Source organism: Cervus canadensis, chromosome X, assembly GCF_019320065.1.
Source record: "Cervus canadensis isolate Bull #8, Minnesota chromosome X, ASM1932006v1, whole genome shotgun sequence".
Taxonomy (NCBI): Eukaryota; Metazoa; Chordata; class Mammalia; order Artiodactyla; family Cervidae; genus Cervus; species Cervus canadensis.
In genome coordinates, this window is record NC_057419.1 from 25,362,975 (window position 1) to 25,388,670 (window position 25,696).

At 39.8% G+C, this 25,696-nt stretch overlaps 1 protein-coding gene and 1 long non-coding RNA gene across 2 annotated transcripts in view; one reads left to right on the plus strand and one right to left on the minus strand.

The window, feature by feature from the left end:
- The window catches only part of LOC122434770 (choline-phosphate cytidylyltransferase B-like), a 40,816-nt gene extending 33,402 nt beyond the window's left edge, over positions 1–7,414 (plus strand). Inside the window, exons 4-5 of the mRNA XM_043458455.1 lie at positions 4,173–4,315; positions 7,103–7,414. Coding sequence (XP_043314390.1) covers positions 4,173–4,315; positions 7,103–7,414 — 455 coding nt within the window. The remainder of the gene's footprint in view (positions 1–4,172; positions 4,316–7,102) is intronic.
- Positions 7,415–14,220: 6,806 nt separating this feature from the next.
- LOC122435260 overlaps positions 14,221–25,696 on the minus strand; it is a 63,884-nt gene continuing 52,408 nt past the window's right edge. Inside the window, exons 3-4 of the long non-coding RNA XR_006267624.1 lie at positions 16,712–16,865; positions 14,221–14,330 (exon numbers count right to left, since the gene is read on the minus strand). This is a non-coding gene — a long non-coding RNA (uncharacterized LOC122435260). The remainder of the gene's footprint in view (positions 14,331–16,711; positions 16,866–25,696) is intronic.

The following is a 25,696-nucleotide window of genomic DNA, read 5'->3' on the forward strand; positions in this document are numbered from 1 at the left end:
AGAGCCAGATGAGGAGATAAAGTTTAAATGAAGTAGACTGTAAGGTCCACATTATTCATCATCGTTCTAATATTGCCTACTACTGTTGAAAGTTTCCTTCATTAACATGTGCTTTGCTGCTTCTTAAAATAGCTCCATAACCAAATGCTGTAATTCTGAAAAGCATGATAAAAAAGGTTCTCTGATCGTGCTCATTCCTGAATATTTTTAGCAGAGCAATAATTAGGATTTGGAGGAAGCCGGGTGCCTCATTATGTCAGCAGAGGGCTTGGCTTCTTTCAGAGACCCGCCTCCTAACCAGCCAAAGCAAATCTCTCCCCAACCCCAGTTTCCAGTTACTCAGCCCCAGAGACCTCACCCTGTGTCTTCAGAGAAAGGGTGAGCCCATGTCACCAGTGTCTGAGTGACTTCCTAAAGTCCGTGTGTGACTAGACACTGCTCTTAACATTTCAGCAGGCAGGGCTCGTGAGTGCGATGCCTGCCTGCTGAAAGACAGGACGTACTCCTCCCCAGAAAAGCTCCTAGCTGCTCTCACTGAGGTGAGGATGTGGTCTCAGGGTCCCTGGCTTGGGGCCCCTCGCCCACCAGAGCCCCCTGCACAGTTGCATCAGTTGGGTGTTGTTAATATCCATGTGTTTAGATGTTTCTGTCCTCTGCCTTCTTCTTAGATTTCTGTTTTGAGTCCACTGTCTTAGAGCGTGCTAAAAGAAGTTTCTGGCCTCAGGGCCACAGTATATTTGTGGCAGAGTGAGGGGAGGGGCAGCACTCACAGAACACTGAAGTCCAGTGTGGCGAGGCCAAGGCTGGGCCAGCCCATTGCTCAGCTCCCTGGGAAACAAGGAGAACAATGCCCGCTGCCATTGCCTAGCACGGAGACCTTGGCTTAGGGAGTGAAGGCGGAAAGAAGGTCTGAGAGGAGACTGGAGGGAGCACAGGGAAGAGAGAAAGTGAGCTGCTGCAGAGTCAAGGCTTCGAATCTAAATCCAAAGGACAATGTTTGCATCTAAATACAAAGCCAATGAGGATGTTGAGCAGGATTTTGAAAGACTGTTCCGCAGCTCTGGCTATGGGAGAGTGGATTTGAGGGGATAGAAAAGTGATAACTATGGAGACTGGTTTTGAGGCTCTTGCTGTAATTTTTGAACAAAATGGGGTTAGGTTGGTTTAGATGGAGGATGGAGAGAAGCAGGTGAACCAGGGAGACACTTGGGAAGTATGTTGGTGAGTAGAAAGAAATTGATTGGACATAAGGACTAAGGGAGAGGGAGGTGGCACAGATGAGGCCTAGGTCATTTTGCACAGCCAGCTCATTTCTCAACTCTGGAGGCTGAGGTTAGTAACTTGCCTCCTGAGGCTTGAGTGACTTGCTCAAGTCTAGAAACGGAGGACCCAGCACCCCTGTCCCTAAGCTCTGTCCTTCATGCTGTGTGATGCCTGGTATCTCTGACTGAGTGACCACCATCATATTAGACAGAAAGATTTCAATTGCCAGCACGTGATTTCAGTCGACAACAGAAGTACAAGCATGAACCAGATTCTTGTCTTTTTAAATTATTTTTTAAATTATTTTATATTGGAGCATAGTTGATTAACCATGCTGTGTTAGTTCCAGGTGTACAGCAAAGTGAATCATTTATATATCACATATTTCTGCTCTTTTTAAGATTATTTTCCCATACAGGCCATTCCAGAGTATGGAATACAGTTCCCTATGCTATACAGCAGGTTTTTAGTTATCTGTTTTATATACGTAGGGTGTATATGTCAATCCCACTCTCTCAATTTATTCTTCCCTTCCATCTCCTGGTAACCATAAGTTTGTTTTCAACATCTGTGACTCTCCTTCTGTTTTATAAATGAGTTCATTTGTAAACAACCTTTTTTTTAGATTCCACATATGTGTTATCATGTGATATTTGTCTTTCTGTGTCTGACTTACTTCACTCATTGTGACAATCTCTAGGTCCATTCATGTTGCTGCAAATGGCATTATTTTGTTCTTTCTTATGACTGAGTAATATTCTATTGTATATATGTACCATGTCTTCTTTATCAATTCCTCTGTTGATGGACATTTAGGCTGTTTCCATGTCTTGGCTATTGTAAATAGTACTGCAATGAACATTAGGGTACATGTATCTTTTCTAACCATGGTTTTCTCTGGATATAGGCCCAGGAGTGGGATTGCTGGGTCATGTGGTATTTTTCTTTTTTGTTGTTTAAGGGAACGTCATACTGTTTTCTATAGTGGCTGTACCAATTTACATTTCCACTCACAGTATAGGAGCATTCCCTTTTTTCCACGCCCTCTTTAGCATTTACTGTCTGTAGAGTTTTTGATGATGGCCATTCTGACTGAGGTGATTTTCATTGTATTTTTGATTTGCATTTTTCTAATAATTAGTGATGTTGAGCATCTTTTTTCATGTGCCTCTTGGCCATCTGTTGTGTCTTTGGAGAAATGTCTATTTAGATCTTCTGCCCTTTTAAAAAATATTTTTAAAATTTTATTTTTGGCTGCACTGGGTCTTTGTTGCTACATGCAAGCTTTCTCTAGTTGTGGCGAGCAGGGGCTACTCTCTAGTTGTGGTATGCAGTCTTCTTATTGCCATGGCTTCTCTGTTGGAGAGCATGGGCTCTAAGGCATGGGCTCAGTAGTTGTGGCTCACAGGCTTAGTTGCTCTGCAGGATGTGGAATTTTAATCTATTTTGAGTTTATATCTCTGCACGGTGTTAAAGAATGTTCTAATTTCATTTTTTTTTTACATGTAGGTGTCCAGTTTTCCCAGCACCATTTATTGACAAGAATGTCTTTTCTCCATTGTACAGTCTGCCCCCTTTGTGATAGAGTAATTGGCCATAGGTGTGTGGGTTTATTTCTGAGTTTTCTATCCTGTTCCATTGATCTATATGTCTGCTTTTGTGATAGGACTATCCTGTTTTGATGACTGTAGCTTTCTAGTATAGTCTGAAGTCCGGAAGTTTGGTTCTTCCAGCTCCATTTTTCTTTTTCGAGATTGCTTTGAGAATTTGGAGTCTTTTGTGTCTCCATCTAAATTTAAAAATTTTTTGTTGTAGTTCTATGAAAAATGCCATTTGTACTTTGATAAGGATTGTACTGAACCTATAGAGTGTGTCAGGTAGTATAAGCATTTTGACAGTATTGGTTCTTCCTATTCAAAAACAGGTATATCTTTCATCTGTTTATGTCATCTTCAATTTCACCAGATTCTTGTCTTTGATAACACTTGTGACTTCTTTACGGCCTTGTATTGGTACATTGAAATATATCTTTGAGGACTTTAAGGAAGTTCTATGAGAACTTGGCATCCTCTCTGCTTGTTTGTTTCTCCTCAGTTCCAGTAGTGTATAGACGAAAAGGCCTTTGTGTCGTGAAACCACCATTGAGAGTAGATTGCTCTTAGAAGGGTAAAATCATTGAGCAACCCCTGGGCATGTCTTTAGACCAGAGACAATAAAAATACTGCACCCTTCTTCTTTCCCTTTGCTATAACGTGATGCAGAACTCCCTGGGGAAGAAGGGGAGTTGCTGTGATCTCACAAATTCTTTGACTCAATTGCTATGCTCCATTCACTTACTCATTTAATTTGCATGTATTGAGAACTTTGCATGTGCTAGACACTGGGGCACTGAACTGGGTGCTGGACACATAAAGATGATCAAGACACAACCTGTGCTTTCAGAGTGCTCCCTTTTCACAAGGAAATGGATACTGAAAATGCTTTTGTTAATGGCAGTCAAATTTATATTTTAATGGCTGTGGATTCTGCCTAGTGATGTCAGGAAAGACTTCCCAGAGGCATAGCCTTAAGACTGGACCCTGTACAATGAGAAGCTACTCTGAAGCTGCTGTGGGCAGGGAAGGGGGTTCTGGGGCAGGAAAGAAGGGCTTGAAATGAGCAAATGCCGAGAGCCAGGTGAGTGCCTGGTGCATCCAGGGAACAGGTCCAGGATGACAAACACTCAGTGCCTGTGGCAGGCAGGGAGTGCCTGGAATTGAGCCTGGCAGAGTCGGCTGGGGCCAGATGTGAAAGCCACCCTGACCTAGGAGCTGCCACTTTGTCCTGGACAGGAGAGTCATTCAAGAAAATGGGTCACCTGAGATCATCTTAGTTGTTTTTTCTTCATCTTGTCTTTTCTATTTGAAAAGGGATGTTTGTTCCAGCACAGAGAACAGAAGGCATCTCAACATCAGACATCATCACCAGGATTGTCCATGACTATGATGTTTATGCGCGACGCAACCTCCAGAGAGGGTACACAGCAAAGGAACTGAATGTCAGCTTTATCAATGTAGGTGTGCCACCCCACACCTCTGAGGACCAGTGCGTCATGCTACTGCTGGCACTGTTTACAAATCACTTACTTTATACCAATCAATATTCTTGATGTTTGACATTTATTGTCTCGTTCAGTCCACATAACAGCCCAATGATGTATTATTATCTCCATTTTATAGATGGAGAAACCAGTGTCATTTATGGGTAACATAATTTGACCAAGGCATACAGGTAGTGAGTGAACATCACATTTTTTAAGGGAACAGCCTCACCTCCCTTTCCACACCCCAACCTCCCCATTTAGAGTTCTCAGACTTGGGTGAAGGGTTTCTGAGAGATCTGCCCTCATGAAAGGCAAGAGTTGTCTTCTGCTCCAAGGGAAGGAAGGAGCACAGAGGCTCTACAAAGCTAAACTCAGAGAAAATGTGTTCTTATTTTAACGGTTTACAATGTTCATTTTATTAAGGCCTTACAGATGCTCATTAGAAACTTTAACACCTGCTTTTTTTTTTGTCCAGAGAAATTACAGCCACTTAAAAAAAGCCCAAAGTCTTTGGCTTCCTTTTGTATTTCTGCTGTATTGTTCCCACAGAGCTGCTGTTAGTTTAATAATAGAGCACCCATTAAAACAATCTTTAAAACAAGCTGTTAAAAAGCAAAGAGGGCAGCCCAGTTGCTAGAGGTGATGTTGGTTGAGTCTGGATAACTATGTTTGCCTGCAGTCCAAGGAGCTGTTCGAGGTGAACAAAATAAGAGCTCTCCACACACACAGAATTTCCATCACCCAGGCTTCCCTCGTAGCTAAGTCAGTAAAGAATCTGCCTGCAATGCAGGAGACCAGGGTTTGATCCCTGGGGCAGGAAGATCCTCAGGACTTAGTGACTAAACCACCCCCCTCCAAATAGATATGGCAATTTTTTCTACAAAACTAGATGTTTTTAATTATATGAAGCCACAGTTATCCAGAAACTTACACAAACTGATCATTGGCTTCTGAATGAGGCAGGGTTCATTCAGGAATCATAAGTTAGTGATTATCAGTTGTCCTCAGGAGGCAGGAAGTGTTTCAAGCCCGAGCTCTGTGGCTTCGTACAGACTGGGCAACAAAATGGAAAATGTCAGGTTCAAGTGGCAAACAGAACAAGTGGCTGAAAAGAATTCAGTCAAAGTGATTAGTTGGTATCTTACAGAGCATAAAGCCCTGGTTATTTCAATAAATTAAACTGCCTGTTCTTTTCAATTGAATTCAGTCACCCATCCAGGCATGTCGAGCCATTCCTAAAAGTTATTGCTCACGCTCTTTCAACAGCCTGTAGATAAGCCACTTAGCTCAGGGAACCGTGTAGTCTGTGGATGTGCCCGTTGCCTTTCTGTGACCACAAGCTGCACTGTGGCGCAGAGTACATCATGTGTGTTGGACGAGTGTGTAGATGAATCACGGAACCTCGGGTGGCAGGAACCTGACGAGGGTCAGTCACCAGCCCAAGTCCCTGAATTTGTCAATAGAAAAATGAGGAAAGTTGAGTTCGGAGGGACCTGGCTCAAGTCCCTCAGGCAACGTAGAGGCAGAAGCAGTAGCAGCCTCCCAGCCTTGTGCCTCCTGGTCCAGAGCCCAGTCTAGTGTTTCAAGCAGCTCCTGAGAGCAGTGGAGAGTCACCGTGTGTTATATACAGCTGGCCGGCAGCGCGGACGGCTCACACCTCACCCTGCGGCTGCAGGAATGTTTGTGAGGTCTAGATCAGGGACCCCTGACCCAGTTTTGTCATACTGTATGTGGCTCCAAAATTTCTGAAATATGAAATGGACTTCAATTCCATATAGTGAAGAAAGGTGAGAAATCTTATTACCCTTTCAAGAGGAAATGTATTATGGTTTCATGGAGGAAAAGAGCCTTTGTTTCATGTTATCTTCATGGTTTTGATTCCACTTTCACCAGGTAACATGATTAAATGCTTCTGTTGCTTACTTGTAATCTAATAGCCAACACACACTGAGCTTTTACTAAATGCCAGACATTGTGCCAAGTACTTTACATGCATTATCTGATCTAATTGCTACAGCAACCCTGTAGGGTAGGCACAATAATTATCCCTATTTTACAGATGAGAAAACTGAGGTTTAGAGATGGCAGGTGAGTTGCCCAACAATTGATGCCTTCTAGGCACATAGGTATAGCAATGCTGCATCAAGGCTATGAACAAAATCCCAGTCCAGAGAAGCTATCAGAACAAAAATTTTCTTCATTACCAAGGAAACTGATGTGGTTCCATTAGATTAATGGGAAATATCATGACAGTGACAATTTTAGTGTAATACATGGATGCTAAGGCCCAGCCAGTGGTTCACTTATTTCAACCTATATTGGTTTTAACAATGTCTCAGTAAAATAGAGAACTCAGGCTGCTTCTGAGTGGCCATTCTATGTACAATTCATATTTTTGTGTCATATTAAGTGTCACGAGAACTGAGGGGATGCATTTGCCTAGTATCTATCCAAAATAAAGAGCAAGTGGATACTTTTGGTTCTTCTCTTATAAAGTGAATTCAACTTTATTTGTAAGGAAGAGAACATTACAACCACTTGTACTTCACTCTACCCATTCAAATAGACTAATCAGAAGTGACTTTTCTCACAAGAGATGGGCCTTCCTGTCAATCCAGCCCTTGGAAACTAGCATCCTGACTCTTCAGGTTAAGAATATGCACAAGTTGAAATAAAATCTGACCATTCTGTGAATGACTAATCTCTCCCAAGCACATTTGGGTAAATCTCTTTCTTTCTCCTTTAACTTTTGACCAGGAGAAGAAGTACTGCTTCCAAAATCAGGTAGACAAGATGAAGGAAAAGGTAAAAAATGTGGAAGAAAGATCAAAGGAATCTGTTAGCAGAGTGGAAGAAAAGAGTCATGATCTAATTCAGAAGTGGGAAGAGAAATTGAGGGAATTCATTGGCAACTTCTTAGAACTGTTTGGGCCTGATGGAGCATGGGTATGTAATTATTTCATTTCTTCCTACAATAATGGGTGTTTTCAGTTTATCCTCCTTTCCAAGGAACTACTCAAGGGTGTCCCTTATCTCAGTCCAATATGTGACCTCCGCTTTGGGCATTAGCCCAAATGACTTCAAGTCTATGCACTTCTTTATTTAGCTTCTGCTTTTCCTTTCTATATGGCACCCAGGAGTGCCCAAAGCCAATTCTGTTCTCTATTTCTATTTCTTGTTTGAAGCCATTTGGTAGTCACTGAATGTCTATTGGAGAAGGAAATGGCAACCCCCTCCAGTGTTCTTGCCTGGAGAACCCCAGGGACAGGGGAGCCTGGTGGGCTGCCGTCTATGGGTCGCACAGAGTCGGACACGACTGAAGTGACTTAGCAGCAGCAGCAGCAGAATGTCTATTACTGCAAAGGTTGGTTTCATAGCTCATCCCAATCTCCCAGTTGGAGGATGCACAGCTTATGGGTAAGGGTGAAGTAGGTCAGTGGCATCACGGATCTTGTGTTATAAAACAAGGCTAATGCCTCTTGGATAGACCAAAGGAGGAGGATGCAGAAGAAATGTAGCTGCCTTGATCACTTTTTATTGTCAGGAACTCCTGTTTCACTGGTTTGAAGAGAGAGAGAGAAGAGGTGAGACTTTGTACTCATCATGCCCTGATTTGCCCCTGTTTTTCCCATGATATATATGTGCTGGGATAAGGCATAAAAATCTTAGGGGACTGAGGCCATGATCTGAATCTTAAAACTGAGACAGAAATGCAGACAGGATTGCTTGCCTAAATTCTACATAGAATTCTGAGTGAAAATTACAGACAGAGAAAAGAAAATTCTGGAAATCACCTTGTACTCCACTGGTATTTCTACTGTGTGTGTACTTCCAGAGTAAATTACCAGTATTATCAGCAGAATTAATAAAGAGGGTTCTATGGAAGACTTTATTTAAAAAAATTGATGTATAGTTGATTTACAATGTTGTGTTAATTTCTGCAGTATAGCAAAGTTATATATATATATATATATATATATATATATGTATATATGTATATATGTATATATGTATGTATAGTATAGACACACATACATTTTTTAAATACTCTTTTCCATTATGGTTATCTTAAGATACAGAGTATTGTTCTCTGTGCTATATACAGTAGAACATGTTTATCCATTTTATGCCCAAAAGCTTACATCAGCTAACCCCAACCTCCCACCCTATCCCTCCCCCAACCCCTTCCTCCCTTCGAAATCACCAATCTATTCTCTGTGTCTGTGATTCTGTTTCTGTTTCATGGATAGCTTCATTTGTGTCATATTTTAGATTCCACATATAAGTGATATCATATGGTATTTGTCTTTCTGACTTCACTTAGTATGATAAGTGCTAAGTCCATCCATGTTGCTGAAAATAGTATTATTTTATTTTTGTTTATGGCTGAGTAGTATTTTATTGTATATATATGTATACCATGCCTTCTTTATCCATTCTTATTTTGATGGACATTTACATTGTTTCCATGACTTGGCGACTGTGAATAGTGCTGCTAGGAACACTGGGGTGCATATATCTTTTTGAATTATAGTTTTGTCTGGATATATGCCCAGGAGTGGGATTGCTGGACCATATATGGTAAGTCTTAGTTTTCTGAGGAAACTCCATACTGTTTTTCAAAGTGGTTGCGCCAACTTAAATTCCCACCAACAGTGTAAGAGGGTTCCTTTTACTCCATACCTCCTTCAGTGTTTGTTATTTGTAGACTTTTTAATGATGGCCATTCTGACTGGTGGGAAGTGCTCCCATATTGTAGTTTTGATTTGCATTTCTCTAATGATTAGTGATGTTAAGCATCTTTTCATGTGCCTCTTGACCATCTATATGTCCTTTATGGAGAAATGTCTATTTAAATCTTCTTCCCGGTTTTGGATTTTTTTGTTGTTACTGAGGTTGTATTAGCTATTTGCATATTTTGGAAAGTAAGCCCTTGCTGGTCTCATCATTTGAAAATATTTTCTCCTACTCTGTAGGTTTTCTTTTCATTTTATGGTTTCCTTTGTTGTGCAGAAGCTTATAAATTTGATTAGGTCTCATTTGTTTATTTCTATTGCCTTAGGAAACTGACCTAGAAAAACATTGGTATGATTTCTGTCAGACTATTTGGCCCGTGACTTCTTCTAGGAGTTCTAAGGTGTCATACCTTATGTTTATAGCCCATTTTGAGTTTATTTTTGTGTATGGTGAGAGGGTGTGTTTGTTCCAACTTCATTGATTTGCATGTGGTTTTCCAACATTCCCAGCACCACTTGCTGAAGAGACTGCCTTTTTCCCACTGATTTTCAGCAAAGGAGGCAAGAATACACTATCAATTGTATGTATGTGGGTTTATTTCTGGGCTTTCTACATTCTGTGCCATTGATCCATATGTTTGTTTTTGTACCAATATCACTCTGTTTTGATTACTGTAGCTTTGTAGTATTGCCTGAAGTCTGGGAGGGTGCTGCATGCTGCTTTGTTCTTTTTCTGTGGTACTGCTTTGGGAAATCTGGAGCTTTTGTGGTTCCACATAAATTTTAAGAGTATTCTATGAAAAATGTCATGGGTAATTTGATAGGGATTACATTAAATCTGTAGATTGCTTTGGGTAGTCTGGTCATTTTAACAATACTAATTCTTTCAATCCAAGAGCATGGGATATCTGAAAGAGATAGTTTTAAAGCTAGCTTTCCTTTTAGAACCAAAAGGAATGATTCCATTTGATTTCCCTGATTTTTAGTAGCCTAGATTTCCTAGTACAACATGAGAAGTCTCTAACAAAATTGACTTTGGCTGAATTATTTTATTGATGGGTTGTCCCTGCTGCCTCTCTGCTCACTGGAGCTGGTTCATAAGATTATCTAAAAGTAAAACAAGTAAAAGAACAACACTTGAGAATTTAGAAGAGATGCTTTGCTAAAAGCCTAGCAGCCTCTAAGTGATTATAGAGGTGCCGGTCATAGGCCAACTGTGTCTTGTTGGCTGAAGCTGAGAGGGGTTGGAGGGCTTGCAAGGGTCGACTTCCTTTTCATTTTCCCTGGGTTTCACAGCTTGGATCACATTCTCTGGGATTCCATGGTCTCTGTAACAAGTTTGAAATTTCTCATTAATCTAGTGTGTACTTTAATAGTTAACATTCTTCACAACTAATTTTCAGGCTCTGAGGAAAGAACTAGTGGTTTTTTAAAAATGAAAAACCAGGTAGGCATTAATTTGTTTACAGGGGTTCAGAAATGTGTCTCAGCTGAGAAGTGCAGGCGGTGTACATACCTCAAGTGGGAGGCTGTTTTTTCCACTGGGAGTGAGCAAAGGCAGGGAAAGTTATCATGTCATAGCAAGTTGACGCACTTGAGTCGTTCTGTGCTCCCAGTGTAGGTGGAATAGTAGCTGGAATTGTTCTAGGGGAACTTGGTGACAGTGAATGAGGTGATTTTTAAGAAATGAAATCCAGCTAAGATCCTGGAGGTTTTTCTTTTTAAAACTCGCTATTAGTGTCAAAACTGTTATTAACATTAATTTACTGAATCAGACAGACTTAGACATTACTTTTTTTCTGTTGACATTAAAAGTACAGGAATTGTTACAAGGATGTTAAACGCTGAGGTAAGTAATTTGCTTTTCATGAATATGCTATTGTTATAATAGTACGTTATTTGTGCATTTGGGACTGGAAATTATTTCTTAAAATAGAGAATCTGCTTTATCTGCCAATATAGTACTGATACAAATAACCTGCACTTAGAAAGGTAGAAAATACAAGGATTTAGGGTACAAAATTTGGTAAAACAGGTTTAGTGGTTATGCAATAAATGTTTCTAGATTGATTTAATGGATGTGTAGTGAAGACCTTGCAGCATTTGTGAAGGATATGGTAAGGGCTGAATCCTCCGTGTGTATGTCAGTGTAAGTAAGTCTCCTTAGCTTGCCTTACCTATTCTTAGAACACTTGGGTCACTAAATCAGTCTCCTTAGCTCTCCTTAGATCTTCTTAACTCTCCTTAGAACACTGTACTTCAGAGTAAGTAGGTCTCCTTAGCTCTCCTTATAACACTACAGGCCAGAGTAAGTAAGTCTCCTTAGCTCTCCTTATAATACTACAGGTCAGAGTAAGTAAGTCTCCGTAGCTCTCCTTAGAACACTAGAGTTCAGAGTAAGTAGGTCTCTCTAGCTCTCCTGAGCTCTCCATAGAACACTGTAGCTCAGAGTAAGTCTCCTTAGCTCTTCTTAGCTCCCCTTAGTTCTCTTAGCTCTCCTTAACTGTCTTCAGAACACTGTAGCTCAGAGTAAGTCTCCATAACTGTCCTTAGCTCTCCTTAACTTTCCTTAGCTCTCCTTAGAACACCAGAGCTCACATTAAGTAAGTCTCCTTAGCTCTCCTTAGCACACGATGGCTCAGAGTAAGTAAGTCTCCACAGCTCTCTTTAGAATGCTACAGGTCAAAGTAATTAAGTCTCCTTAGCTCTCCTTACTCTCCTTAGAACACTATAGCTCAGAGTAAGTAAGTGTCCTTAGCTCTTGTTAGCTCTCCTTAGAACAATACAGGTCAGACTAAATAAGTCTCCTTAGCTCTCCATAGAAAACTATAGCTCAGAATAAGTAGGTCTCCTTAGAACACTATAGCTCGGTGTAAGTCTCCATAGCGCTCCTTAGAAGACTATAGCTCAGAGTATTAGTAAGTCTCCTTACCTTGCCTTCCCTCTCCTTAGAACACTATAGGTCAGAGTAAGGAAGTCTCCTTAGCTCTCTTTACCTCTCTTATATATCCTTAGCTCTCATTAGAACACTTAGGTCAGTAAGTCTCCATAGCTCTCCTTAGCTCTCCTTAGAACACCATAGCTCAGAGTAAGTAAGTCTCCTTAGCTCTCCTTATAAGATTATACCTCAGAGGACGTAAGTCTCCTTAGCTATCCTAGAACATGTGCTGGGGTAAGTCAGTCTCCTTAACTATCCTTAGAAGACTATAGCTCAGAGTAAGCAAGTCTCCATAACACTCTTTCGAATGCCACAGGTCAGAGTAAGTAAGTCTTCTTAGCTCTTGTTAGCTCTCCTTAGCACTCTACAGGTCAGAGTAAGTCAGTCTCCTGAGCTCGCCTTAGAACACTATAGCTAAGAGTAAGTAGGTCTCCTTACCTCTCCTTAGAACACTACAGATCAGATTAAGTAAGTCTCCTTAGCTCTCCTTAAAACACTACAGGTCAGAGAGCTAGGAGATCTAAGAAGAGCTAAGGAGACGTACTTACTGTGACCTATAGTGTTCTAAAGAGAGCTAAGGAGACTATCCTACTGATTTAAGTTTTCTAAGGAGAGCTAAGGAGGCCTACTGACTCAGAGTTATAGTGTTCTAAAGAGAGCTAAGGAGACTTATTTACTCTTTCCTGTATTGTTTTAAGGAGAGCTAAGAGAGCATAGGAGAGCTAAGGAGACTTACTTACACCTTTTACAATGAGAATGTTTCTGATGGTGTCAGTGGGTGTTCAGGTAAGCTTTGAGTGGCCCACACAGTAGTACACACAAGATTGTGTAAATGAACTGTAATGGTAATTTCTCTGAAGTTTTCATCAACTTGTTCATATTCATTTACAAGGTTTTGTGGTGAAGGGCAAATTTTGTTCTTAGTGATTCCAAGTAAAAAGGCTAGGAGGAAAACTGGAAATGTTATCTTGGAGTGTCATACTGAGATATTTGAGGAAACTAGAAGAATTCAGCATCTAGTCCAGTTTGACATCTAATTACAAGTGTGTATTATAGTTTTTATTGAAAATTTTTCTCCTCAAGGTCCCCCAAATATCATGAGGTTCCTGCATCTGCCAGGAAGTGTCCTTCCTTACTCATGTGGTTAGGCTTCTAGGAACCCTGTTTTACAAGGGACTTTATGGGCTCCATCTATTTGCCATGAAGTGATGGGACCATATGCCATGATCTTAGTTTTATGAATGTTGAGTTATAAGCCAATTTTTTCACTCTCCTCTTTCACTTTCATCAAGAGGCTCTTTGGTTCTTCTTCGCTTTCTGCCATAAGGGTGGTGTCATCTGCATATCTGAGGTTATTGATATTTCTCCTGGCAATCTTGATCACTTCATGGCAAATAGATGGGGAAACAGTGGAAACAGTGACACTTTATTTTGGGGGGCTCCAAAATCACTGAAGATGGTGACTGCAGCCATGAAATTAAAAGACACTTGCTCCTTGGAAGAAAAGTTATGACCAACCTAGGCAGCTTATTAAAAAGCAAAGACATTACTTTGCCAACAAAGGTCCATCTAGTCAAAGCTATGGTTTTTCCAGTGGTCGTGTATGGATGTGAGAGTTGGGCTATAAAGAAAGCTGAGCACTGAAGAATTGATGCTTTTGAACTGTGGTGTTGGAGAAGACTCTTGAGAGTCCCTTGGATAGCAAGGAGATCCAACCAGTCCATCCTAAAGGAAATCAATCCTGAATATTCATTGGAAGGACTGATGCTGAAGCTGAAACTCCAATACTTTGGCCACCTGATGCAAACAACTGACTCATTTGAAAAGATCCTGATGCTGGGAATGATTGAAGGTGGGAGGAGAAGAGGACGACAGAGGATGAGATGGTTGGATGGCATTACTGACTCAATGGACATGAGTTTGAGTAAATTCCGGGAGTTGGTGATGGACTGGGAGGTCTGGCGTGCTGCAGTCCATGGGGTCACAAAGAGTTGGACGTGACTGAACTGAACTGAACTTATGGACTCCATAAAGTGTACCATGTTGCTCCTTAAAGCTGCAGGGTCATATCTGATTTTATGTACATCATTCTCAATTATGATATGTCAGTCAAAGCTTTGGTAATATAACCATGTTGAACTTATGCAAATAACAGTATTGCCATGAAAAGAAAAATATTCATTAACAATTTCTAAATTCTGGAGGGATCAGGTAGGGAGAAAATGTAGTTGTTTAATCTTTGTTCACAAAAGTATACTTTACCAAATTACTGTAAGTCATAGATGGCTTAAGAGAAAAGACTTCCTTTAATCTGGAAAAAACAAAACATTAAAAAATAAAAATGTTTTACTTAAACATAGTCATACCTGTACCATGCAAAATAGTCCCCACAAATAAAAACCAACATTCACCTTCAAGAGAAAATAAACAATGTTGTAAAGAAAAAGACGTAAAATTATATATCTTCCTCATCAGTCCATTCAGTTACATATAATTAATTCTTGACTTGTCAGTCATTTCCATGAATCTCTCTGAAGATGAAACACTTTTGCAAAAGCATCAGAGTAAAACAATAGCTGTCTGTAAATGACAAATGATTTTAAAATGGCCATGGTTAATTTAAAGATATAATGAGAGATTGTCATTGACAAGGAAATCTGGTTATTTCCATGACACTTTAATTGTAATTAAGCAATTACATATCGCTTGTAATTCTAGTTATTAACATTATTTCAGACTTCAAGAATTTCATACAAATTCTGGAACACTTATAATGTGTACCTATACAAATGTAACATAAAGAAGGCTTAGTATCACTTATTATTTGACAATGCATCCCATGTAATTTAACACCTCAATTAAGACTAATTAGTTCAGTATCTCTCTTTGATAACAAGAGAGAACAAATCTTTTGAGATATTTCAAAGGCCCTCTGGAAAGTCCCAAGGTTACTTCCAGCTCAAAAAGATTTAATTTAGATTTTACTTTTGAAAGTCTGTCAAACGTGCCAAAAGTTCTGGACACTTGACTAACAGTATCACAGATCATTATGAAAAAATAATTTAAAGTGACAAAATATTTTAAAGGCAAATATAGGTTACATAGTTGTAGGCAAAACTTAGTTCATTTAATATTAAGAAGTTTCAGTTTTCTTATGTAATCAAAGACCTAATTAAGACAACATGAAGCACAGGAAATAATTTTGGTAAGACACAAAATCTTTGCTTTCTAGGCAGAGCAGACCCCTCACAATATCTTTACCAAGAGCAGACCAAAAGTCTAAGAAAACTTTTTCCATTTAGTAGATGAAAGAAAATTAAGTTTTAGTTTTATTTAAGTATACTATTGATATTAAAACTTATTTTTAAAAGCCTTTTTTTTCTAATTTAAAATTTATGCTTTATTTTATTTTATTTATTTTTGCATGTGCTGCGTACTTTTATTTTTTTTCCATTTATTTTTATTAGTTGAAGGCTAATTACTTTATAATATTGTAGTGGTTTTTGCCATACATTGACATGAATCAGCCATGGAGTTACATGTGTTCCCCATCCTGATCCCTCCTCCCACCTCCCTCTCCACCTGATCCCTCTGGGTCTTCCCAGTGCACCAGCCCCGAGCACTTGTCTCAGGCATCCAACCTGGGCTGGTGATCTGTTTCACCCTTATAATAACAATTCAATTTTATCCATCTTGATTACACAAGGTAAAATTCTTTCCTCACGACTGCCCACATCCATTTAGTTGCTCCTTTATTCTCCTCTTTCCCATTCTGAAACAACGAGCTTTACTTGAGGACAAATTTACTTTCATTTTCCTTAACAAAAATACATTTTCATACCTTGTACTTTTTGTTAGCCCAAAACAACACTACTTTCCTACTATAGAAAACTGTTTCCCCTATTATTTCTAGAAGTTTTCATTACAAATTAGAATTCTTAGAGACCTTAATTTCTTGTGAAAACTAAGAAGTAAATAATTCTGAACTGTTACACCAGGTTTCTTTAGATTGGCAAATTTGTGAATACATTTCATAATTTTTAGCAACTTTCTTATAGGTCAGTTTTTCAGTATGACACAAGAACAGGCCAGTATCTTTAAGAAATGGATAAATTCCAAAAACCATACAAACTTCCAAGACTGAAGCAAAACAGAAAATCCAAACATACCAATGACAAGGAGGTTGAATCAGCAATCAAAAACTTCCCAACAAACAAAAGCTAGGATCAGATTGCTTCTCTTGTGAGAATTACCAAACATTGAAAGAATTAATACCAATCCTTCCCTAACTCTTGAAAAAAAAATGAAGAGCAGGGAACATCTTCCAACTCATTTTATAAGGTCAGCATTACCCTGATACCAAAGCCAGACAAAGACACAAGAAAATAAAATTACAGGCCAATATGCCTGATGAATATAGAGATAAATTCTCTATATCTCAAAATTTCCCACCAAATATTAACAAACCAAAGTGAATAGCACATTAAGTTGATTCTATACCATGATCAATTAGGATATTTCATTGGGATGCAAGGAGAGTTCAATGTATACAAACCAAGAGACATGTATTAAGAGAATGAAAGTTTAAAAATTACATGATCATTATGAGTAGATGCAGAAAAAGTATTAGATGATATTCAGTATTGACTCATTACTAAAACACTTAACAAATTGGGTTTAGAAGCAACATACCTCTACAAAATAAAGGCCATATGTGGCAAATCCACACCAACATCATACTCAATGATGAAAGTTTCTAAGCTTTTCTTCTAAGATCAGGAACAAGACAGGGATGTTCACTCTTGCCACTTTTCAACATGGTACTGGAATCACTAGCCAGAAAAATCTGTCGGGAAGAAGAAATAAAAATCATTAAAACAGAAAAGAAATAAGTAATGCTATCTTTGTTTCTAGATAACATGATTGAGGGCAGGAGGAAAAGGGGGTGACAGAGGATGAACTAGTTGGATGGCATCACTAACCCAATGGACATGAGTTTGAGCAAACTCTGGGAGATGGTGAAGGACAGGGAAGCCTGGCATGCTGCAATCCATGGGGTTGCAGAGTCAGACACTACATAGCAATTGAATAACAACAACAACAACAAAAGACTCTTCTAGAACTAATCAACAAATTCAGGAAAGTTGCAGGATATACAATCAACATACAGAAAAGAGTTTTGTTTCTATACACTAACAAGAAAACATATGAAGGAGAAATAAACAGTTCATTTATAATAGCATTAAAAATACAATTCATGGGGCACAGGGAATTAAAAAATATATATTTAATATTTATTGAAGGAGTCTTTTGGGCCTAGAAAAGAGAACAACAGTCTCAAAGGCCCCTTGCTGAATCATCTAACTTCGGAGAAAACAAAGCATAACTTTAGTTCCATCCTGATGCTCCAGGCCAGCTGCATCTATCTGGGACTTATCACCCCCTGTCCGGAAACCTACCACCCCCTACACCCACCCAGAAGACTTGTCACCCCCTGCCCAACTACAAGTGTCATCTCCACAAAAGAATACTCAAAATATCCCACTTGATTGACGCTTCCCTTATCGCTTCCACAAACCTCCCTATAAGTATGAAGCCTCCCTGATCCCTTTCGGCGCTCAGCCTGGTCATTAGGCCGACTGTCGCCCCTCCTTGCCTGAATAAAGGTAACCTACTTCTGTTGAGGTCGTCTTTCCTTTTCTGCCTCGCTGGAACCATGCCTTACATTTATAAATTATATTTATAAAATATTTTATATTACATTTGTAAAATATATTTATATTTATAAAATATGTATATGTATCACTCAGTCATGTCCAATTCTTTGCAACTCCATAGACTGTAGCTCACCAGGCTCCTCTGTCCATGAAATTCTCCAGGCATGAATACTGGAGTTGGTTACCATGCCCTTCTCCAGGGGATCTTCCCAACCCAAGGATCGAGTCCAGGTCTCCCACACTGCAGGTGGATTATTTACTGTCTGAGCCACTAGGGAAGCCCAAGAATACTGGAGTGGGGAGCCTATCCATTCTCCAGGGGAACTTCTCGACCCAGGAATCAAACTGAGGTCTTCTGCATTGCAGGCAGATTCTTTACCAGCTGAGCTACCGGGAAGCCCATATATATACTTTGTATGAATAAATCTAACAAAAGAGGTGAAAGACCTGCAAAATGAAAATTACAAGACTGATGAAATAAACTGAAGACACAAAAGGAAAAATATCCCCTGTTTATAGATTGGAAAAATATTATTTAAGTGTCTGTATTACCCAAAGCCATCTGTAGAATTCTGCATTGAATTCTTATCAAATCCTTATCAAAATTTCAATAGCAATTTCCACAAGACCATTAATAGCCAAAATAATACTGAGGAAGAAGAAAGCTACAGGCATCCCACTTCCTGATTTCAAACTATACTTACTATACAAAGCTCTAGTAATAGAAACAGTATGGTACTGGCATTAAAATGGCATAGACCAATGGAACAGAATGATAGCTCACAAATAAACCCTTGCATATATGGTCAACTAACACTCGACAAAGGAGCCAAGAATATTTGGTAAGGAAATGACAGTCTCTGCAATAAATGATGTTGACAAAACTGAGTGAGTAAATACAGAAGAATGAAATTGGACCTTTATTGTGAGTCTGTTTTTGGATAAAGATTTAAATGGAAGCCATGAAAATGTAAACTCCTAGGAGAAAACATAGGAGAAAAGCTCCTTGACACTGATCTTCATAGCAATTTCCTGGATATGACACCAAAAAAAATAGGCAACACAAGCAGAAATACTCAGTGGGACTGTATCAATCTAAAAAGCTTCTGCACAGCAAAAGAAACTATCCTCGAAATGAAACAGTAACCTAAAGAGTGGGAGAAAATACTTCTATTCATATATCTGATTAGGATTAATATCCAAAATATATAAAGAACTCACCCAATAGCTAAAAAAAATAGAAAAAATTCAAAATTGGGCACAGAAACTGAATAGACAGGTTTCTATAGAATGGTGTTCAACATCACTATTAGGAAAATGCAAATCAAAACTACAGTGAGATATCACCTCACATATGTTAAAATGACTATCATTAAAAATACTTTTTCCTCCTCATCTAGTATTCAGGGCAGACCAATGGAGTGGACCCTGGTAGCTGTTGACCCTCTATAACCCTATGGGGACAGTGCTTCACTTCTGAGGGCTATACGCAGCACCTGCCAAAATACAGTGTTTGACATGGAAGGATACGTGAAACCTCAGTCCTGCACTGACATTGTGATTTGCCAAGTGGCTCCCAATCCCAGTCACTATGATGTCCAGGACTGCTTCCATATTGAGTCTCTGAGGAGGGAACACAGGGCTGAGTAGTGGGATTCAAGGACATCACCTTGGTTTCGGAGGGCCCTAGTGTACCCCCTTGAGCTTCAAGGACAGCCTGACCCAATGCCCAACCCAGAGCCTTGTTCCTGGACAGCACCAGCCAAGGCCCAGAACTTTTCAGAGATTTGGCCTAGGGTGGCCCAGTTCTGCAGTCTGTAGTCTCTATGTCAAGGGCGACCTTCTCCAATGCCAACACACCATTCCTCCCAGGACTGCTGCTGCCAGTGCCCCTGACACTGTGGCAGGCCACTGTCGACCCACAGCTCTGCCAGAGACTCCCAAACACACACAGGAGAAGATGAGTGCACATCCTTCTACTCGACTTTGTGTAACTCAATGAACTTATGAGCCATGCAGGACTCAGGGTCACCCAAAACAGATGGATCACAGTGGATAGTTCCAATAAAATGTGGTCCACTGAAGAAGGGAGTGGCAAACAACTTCAGTATTCTTGCCTTGAAAAGCCCATGAACAGTATGAAAAGGCAAAAAGATATGGCACCAGAAGATGAGCCCCCCAGGTTGGTAGGTGTCCAATATGCTACTAAGGAAGAGCCCAGAAATAGCTCCAGAAACAATGAAGAGGCTGAGTCAAAGCAGAAACAACACCCTTTGATGGATGTTTCTGGTGTGAAAGTAAATTCCAATGCTATAAAGAACAATATTGCATAGGAGCCAGGCATGTTAGGTCCATGAATCAAGGTAAATTGGAAGTGGTCAAACAGGAGATGGCAAGAGTGAACATTAACATTTTAGGAATCAGTGAACTAAAATGGATGGGAATGGGTGAATTTAATTCAAATGACCATTATATCTATTACTGTGGGCAAGAATCCCTTAGAAGAAATGCAGTAGCCCTCTTAGTCCACAAAAGAGTCCAAAGTGAAGTACTTGGGTGCAGTTTCATTAACAAAAGAATGATCTTGGTTCATTCTTCGTTTCCAAGGCAAACCATTCAACATCACAGTAATCAAAGTCTGTGTCCCAACCACTGATGCTGAAGAAGCTGAACAGTTCTATGAAGGCCTACAAGACCTTGGAGAACTAATACCAAAAAACATATCCTTTTCATAATAGGGGCTGCTGCTGCTGTTAAATCATTTCAGTCATGTCCGACTCTGTGTGACCACATAGATGGCAGCCCACCAGGCTCCCCCGTCCCTGGGATTCTCCAGGCAAGAACACTGGAGTGGGTTGCTATTTTCTTCTCCACTGCATGAAAGTGAAAAGTGAAAGTGAAGTCGCTCAGTCGTGTCTGACTCTTAGGGACCCCATGCACTGCAGCCCACCAGGCTCCTCCGTCCATGGGATTTTCCAGGCAAGAGTACTGGAGTGGGGTGCCATTGCCTTCTCCATCATAATAGGGGATTGGAATACAAAAGTAGGAAGTCAAAGAGATACCTGGAGTAACAGGCAAGTTTGGCCTTGGAGTACAAAATGAAGCAGGACAAAGGCTAACAGAGTTTTGCCATGAGAACACACTAGTCATAGCAAACACCCTCTTCAAACAACACAAGAGACGCCTCTACACATGGACATCACCACATAGTCAATACCAAAATCAGATTGATTATGTTCTTTGCAGCTAAAGTTGGAGAAACTCTAAACAGTCAGCAAAATCAAGACTGGGCACCGATTGTGGCTCAGACCATCAGCTTCTTATTGCAAAATTGACTTAAATTGAAGAAAGTAGGGAAAACCACTAGCCCAATCAGATATGACCTATCAAATCCTTTCTGATTATACAGTGGAAGTGAAAAATAGATTCAGGGGATTAGATCTGTTAGACACAGTGCCTGAACAACTATGGACGGAGGTTCATAACCTTGTACAGGAGGTGGTGACCAAAACTATCTGCAAGAAGAAGAAATGAAAGAAGGCAAAGTGGTTGTCTGAGGAGGCCTTACAAATACCTGAGAAAAGAAGAGAAGTGAAAGGCAAAGGAGAAAAGAAAAGATATACCCAGCTGAATGCAGAGTTCCAGAGAATAGCAGGGAGAGATAAGAAAGCCTTCTTAAGTGAACAATGGGAAAAAAAATCAGGAAAACAATAGAATGGGAAAGACTAGAGATCACTCCAAGAAAATTAGAGATATCAAGGGAACATTTCATGCAAAGGTGGGCAAAATAAAGGACAGAAATGGTATGGACCTAATAGAAACAGAATTATTAAGAAGAGGTGGCAAGAATACACAGAAGAACTATACTAAAAAGATCTTCATGACTCAGATAACCACAATAGTGTGTCACTCACCTGGAGCCAGACATCCTGGAGTGCAAAGTCAAGTGGGCCTTGGGAAGCATTACCAGAAACAAAGCTAGTGGAGGTGATAGAATTCCAGCTGAGCTATTTCAAATCCTAAAAGATGATGCTGTGAAAATGTTGCACTCAATATGCCAGCAAATTTGGAAAACTCTGCAGTGGCCACAGGACTGGAAAAGGTCAGTTTGCATTCCAATCCTAAAGAAGGGCAATGCCAAAGAATGTTCAAACTACCATATAATTGCATTCATTTCACATGCTAGCAAGGTAATGCTCAAAGTCCTTCAAGTTAGGCTTCAACAGTAGGTAAACCAAGAATTCCCAGATGTATAAGATGGCTTTAGAAAAGGCAGAGGAACCAGAGATCAAATTGCCAACATCTTTTGGTTCATAGAAAAAACAAGATAATTCCAGGAAGACATCTACTTCTGCTTCACCGACTATGCTAAAGCCTTTGACTGCATGGATCACAACAAACTGTGGAAAATTCTTAAAGAGATGGGAATACCAGACCACCTTACCTGCCTCCTGAGAAATCTGTATGCAGGTCAAGAAGCAACAGTTAGAACTGGACATGGAAAAACAGACTAGTTCAAAATTGGGAAAGGAGTATGTCAAGGCTGTATATTGTCAACCTACTTACTTAACTTCTATGGAGAGTACATCATGCAAAATACCAGACTAGATTACTCACAAACTGGAATCTAGGTTTCCAGGAGAAATATAAATAACCACAGATATGCAGATGATAGCACACTAATGGCAGAAAGTGAAGAGGAACTAAAGAGCCTCTTGATGAGGGTTAAAGAGGAGAGTAAAAATGCTAACTTAAAACTCAACATTCAAAAAAATAAAATCATGGCATCTACTCCCTAACTTCATGACAATTAGATAGGGAAAAAACTGTGACAGACTTTATTTTCTTTGGCTCAAAAATCACTGTGGATGGTGAGTGCAACTAAAAAATTAAAAGATGCTTGCTCCTTGGAAGAAAAGCTATGACAAACCTAGACAGCATATTAAAAAGAAGAGGTGTCACTTTGCTGACAGAGGTCCAATTACTCAAAGCTATGGTTTGTCTAGTAGTCATGTACAGATGTGAGAGTTGAACTATAAAGAAGGCCTAGCAGCAAAGAATTGATGCTTTCGAACTGTGATGGTGGAGAAGACTCTTGAGAGTCCCTAGGACAGCAAAGAGATCAAACCAGTCATCCTAAATGAAATCAATCCTGAATATTCACTGGAAGGACTGATGCTGAAGCTGAAGCTCCAATACTTTGGCCACCTGATGCAAAGAGCCGACTCATTAGAAAAGACCCTGATGCTGGGAAAGATTGTAGGCAGGAGGAGAAGGAGGCAACAGAGAATGAGATGGTTGGATGGCATCATCAACTCAATGGACATGAGTTTCAGCAAACTCTGAGAGATAGTGAAGGACAGGGAAGCCTCCTGTGCTACAGTCCACGGGGTCAAAAAGAGTCAGATAAGATGGAATGACTCAACAACAACAACAAATGAGAAACAACAAATTGTTGGCAAAAGTCTGGAGAGTGACTGTAGGTGTGAATGTAAATTGGCACAGCCACTATAGAAAATGATATGACAGTTTCTCCATTGATTAAAAATAGAACATGATCCAGCAATCGTATCACTGGGTATGTATGCAAAGGGATTGAAATCAGGATCTTTTTTTTTCCCAATTATTTTTATTAGTTGGAGGCTAATTACTTTTCAATATTGTAGTGGTTTTTGCCATACATTGACATGAATCAGCCATGGATTTACATGTATTCCCCATCCTGAACCCCCCTCCCACCTCCCCCCCCCCACCATCCCATCCCTCTGGGTCATCCCAGTGCACCAGCCCTGAGCACTTGTCTCATGCATCCAACCTGGGCTAGCGATCTGTTTCACACTTGATAATATACATGTTTCAATGCTATTCTCTCAGATCATCCCACCCTCGCCTTCTCCCATAGAGTCCAAAAGTCTGTTCTATACATCTGTGTCTCTTTTTCTGTCTTGCATATAGGGTTATTATTACCATCTTTCTAAATCCCATATATATGCTTTAATATACTGTTTTGGTGTTTATCTTTCTGGCTTACTTCACTCTGTATAATTGAATCACTGATTCAAATGAATTCTTTTTAATGGCTGAGTAATATTCCATTGTGTATATGTACCATAGCTTCCTTATCCATTCGTCTGCTGATGGGCATCTAGGTTGCTTCCAAGTCCTGGCAATTATAAACAGTGCTGCGATGAACATTGGGGTACACGTGTCTCTTTCAGATCTGGTTTCCTCGGTGTGTATGCCCAGGAGTGGGATTGCTGGGTCATATGGCAGTTCTATTTCCAGTTTTTTAAGGAATCTCCACACTGTTCTCCATAGTGGCTGTACTAGTTTGCATTCCCACCAACAGTGTAAGTGGGTTCCCTTTTCTCCACACCCTCTCCAGCATTTATTGCTTGTAGACTTTTGGATAGCAGCCATTCTGACTGGCATGTAATGGTACCTCACTGAGGTTTTTGAAATCAGGATCTTAAGGAGATATCTGCACATACATCCATGCTCACCAAAGGATTATTCAGATATACCTAAGATACAGAAAAAATCCTTCATGTCAATCAATGAATAAATGGGTATTAAATAAGATATGAATGGCACACACACATGATAGATTATCATTCAACAATGATAAAGAAGGCCTCCTGTTTGCAAAAACTTAGGTTGACTTTGAGGGCACTATACTAAGTGAAATAAGTCAGAGAGAGAAATATTTTATGACATCACTGATATGTGGAAACTAAAAATGCTGACCACAGAGAAACAGTGGAGTTGTGATTACTGGGGAGTGGGGGAAATGGGAGATCATGGTCCAAGGATACAAACTTCCAATTAGAAGATTAACACATTGGGAGACCTAATATACAGTGTGGTGACTATAGCTAATAATACTGTATTATATGATTGAAGTTGCTGAAGTATAAATAATGCTCTCACCACACAAAAAAAGAAACAGTAATTATGTGATATGATAGAGTTGTCATCTAATGCTATGGTGGTAGTCAACTTGTTATATAGAAATATATAAAATCAATATGTTATACACATTAAACTCAGTGTATCAATAACACTGTGATCAATTTAAAAAAAATTCCCATAACCTCCATCCAGATCCCAATCTATAATTATTTTCTGTACTGTTTGAGAATAAGTCATGTTCAGTTCAGTTCAGTTCAGTTCCTCAGTCATGTCCGACTCTTTGCTACCCCATGGACTGCATGCAGCACGCCAGGCCTCCCTGTCCATCACTAACTCCCAGAGTTTACTCAAAGTCATGTCCATTGAGTCAGTGATGCCATTCAACCATCTCATCCTCTATCATCCCCTTCTCCTCCTGCCTTCAATCTTTCCCAACATCAGGGTCTTTTCAAATGAGTCAGTTCTTCGCATGAGGTGGCCAAAGTATTGGAATTTAAGCTTCAGCATCAGTCCTTCCAATGAATACTCAGGACTGAATTCCTTTAGGATGGACTGGTTGGATCTCCTTGCTGTCCCAGGGACTCTCAAGAGTCCTCTCCAACACCACAGTTGAAAAGCATGAATTCTTCAGTGCTCATCAGCTTTCTTTGTAGTCCAACTCTCACATTTTATACATGACTGCTGGAAAAACCATAGCTTTGACTAGATGGACCTTTGTTGGGAAAGTAATATTTCTGTTTTTTAATATGCTATCTAGGTTGATCATAACTTTTCTTCCAAGGAGTAAGTGTCTTTTAATTTCATGGCTGCAGTAACTATCTGCAGTGATTTTGGAGCCCCCCAAAATAAAGTCTGTCACTGTTTCCCCATCTATTTGCCATGAAATGATGAGACCGGATGCCATGATCTTAGTTTTCTGAATGTTGAGTTTTAAGCTAGCTTTTTCACTCTCCTATTTTACTTTCATCAAGAGGCTCTTAGTTCTTCTTCGCTTTCTGCCATAAGGGTGGTATCATCTGCATATCTGAGGTTATTGATATTTCTCCTG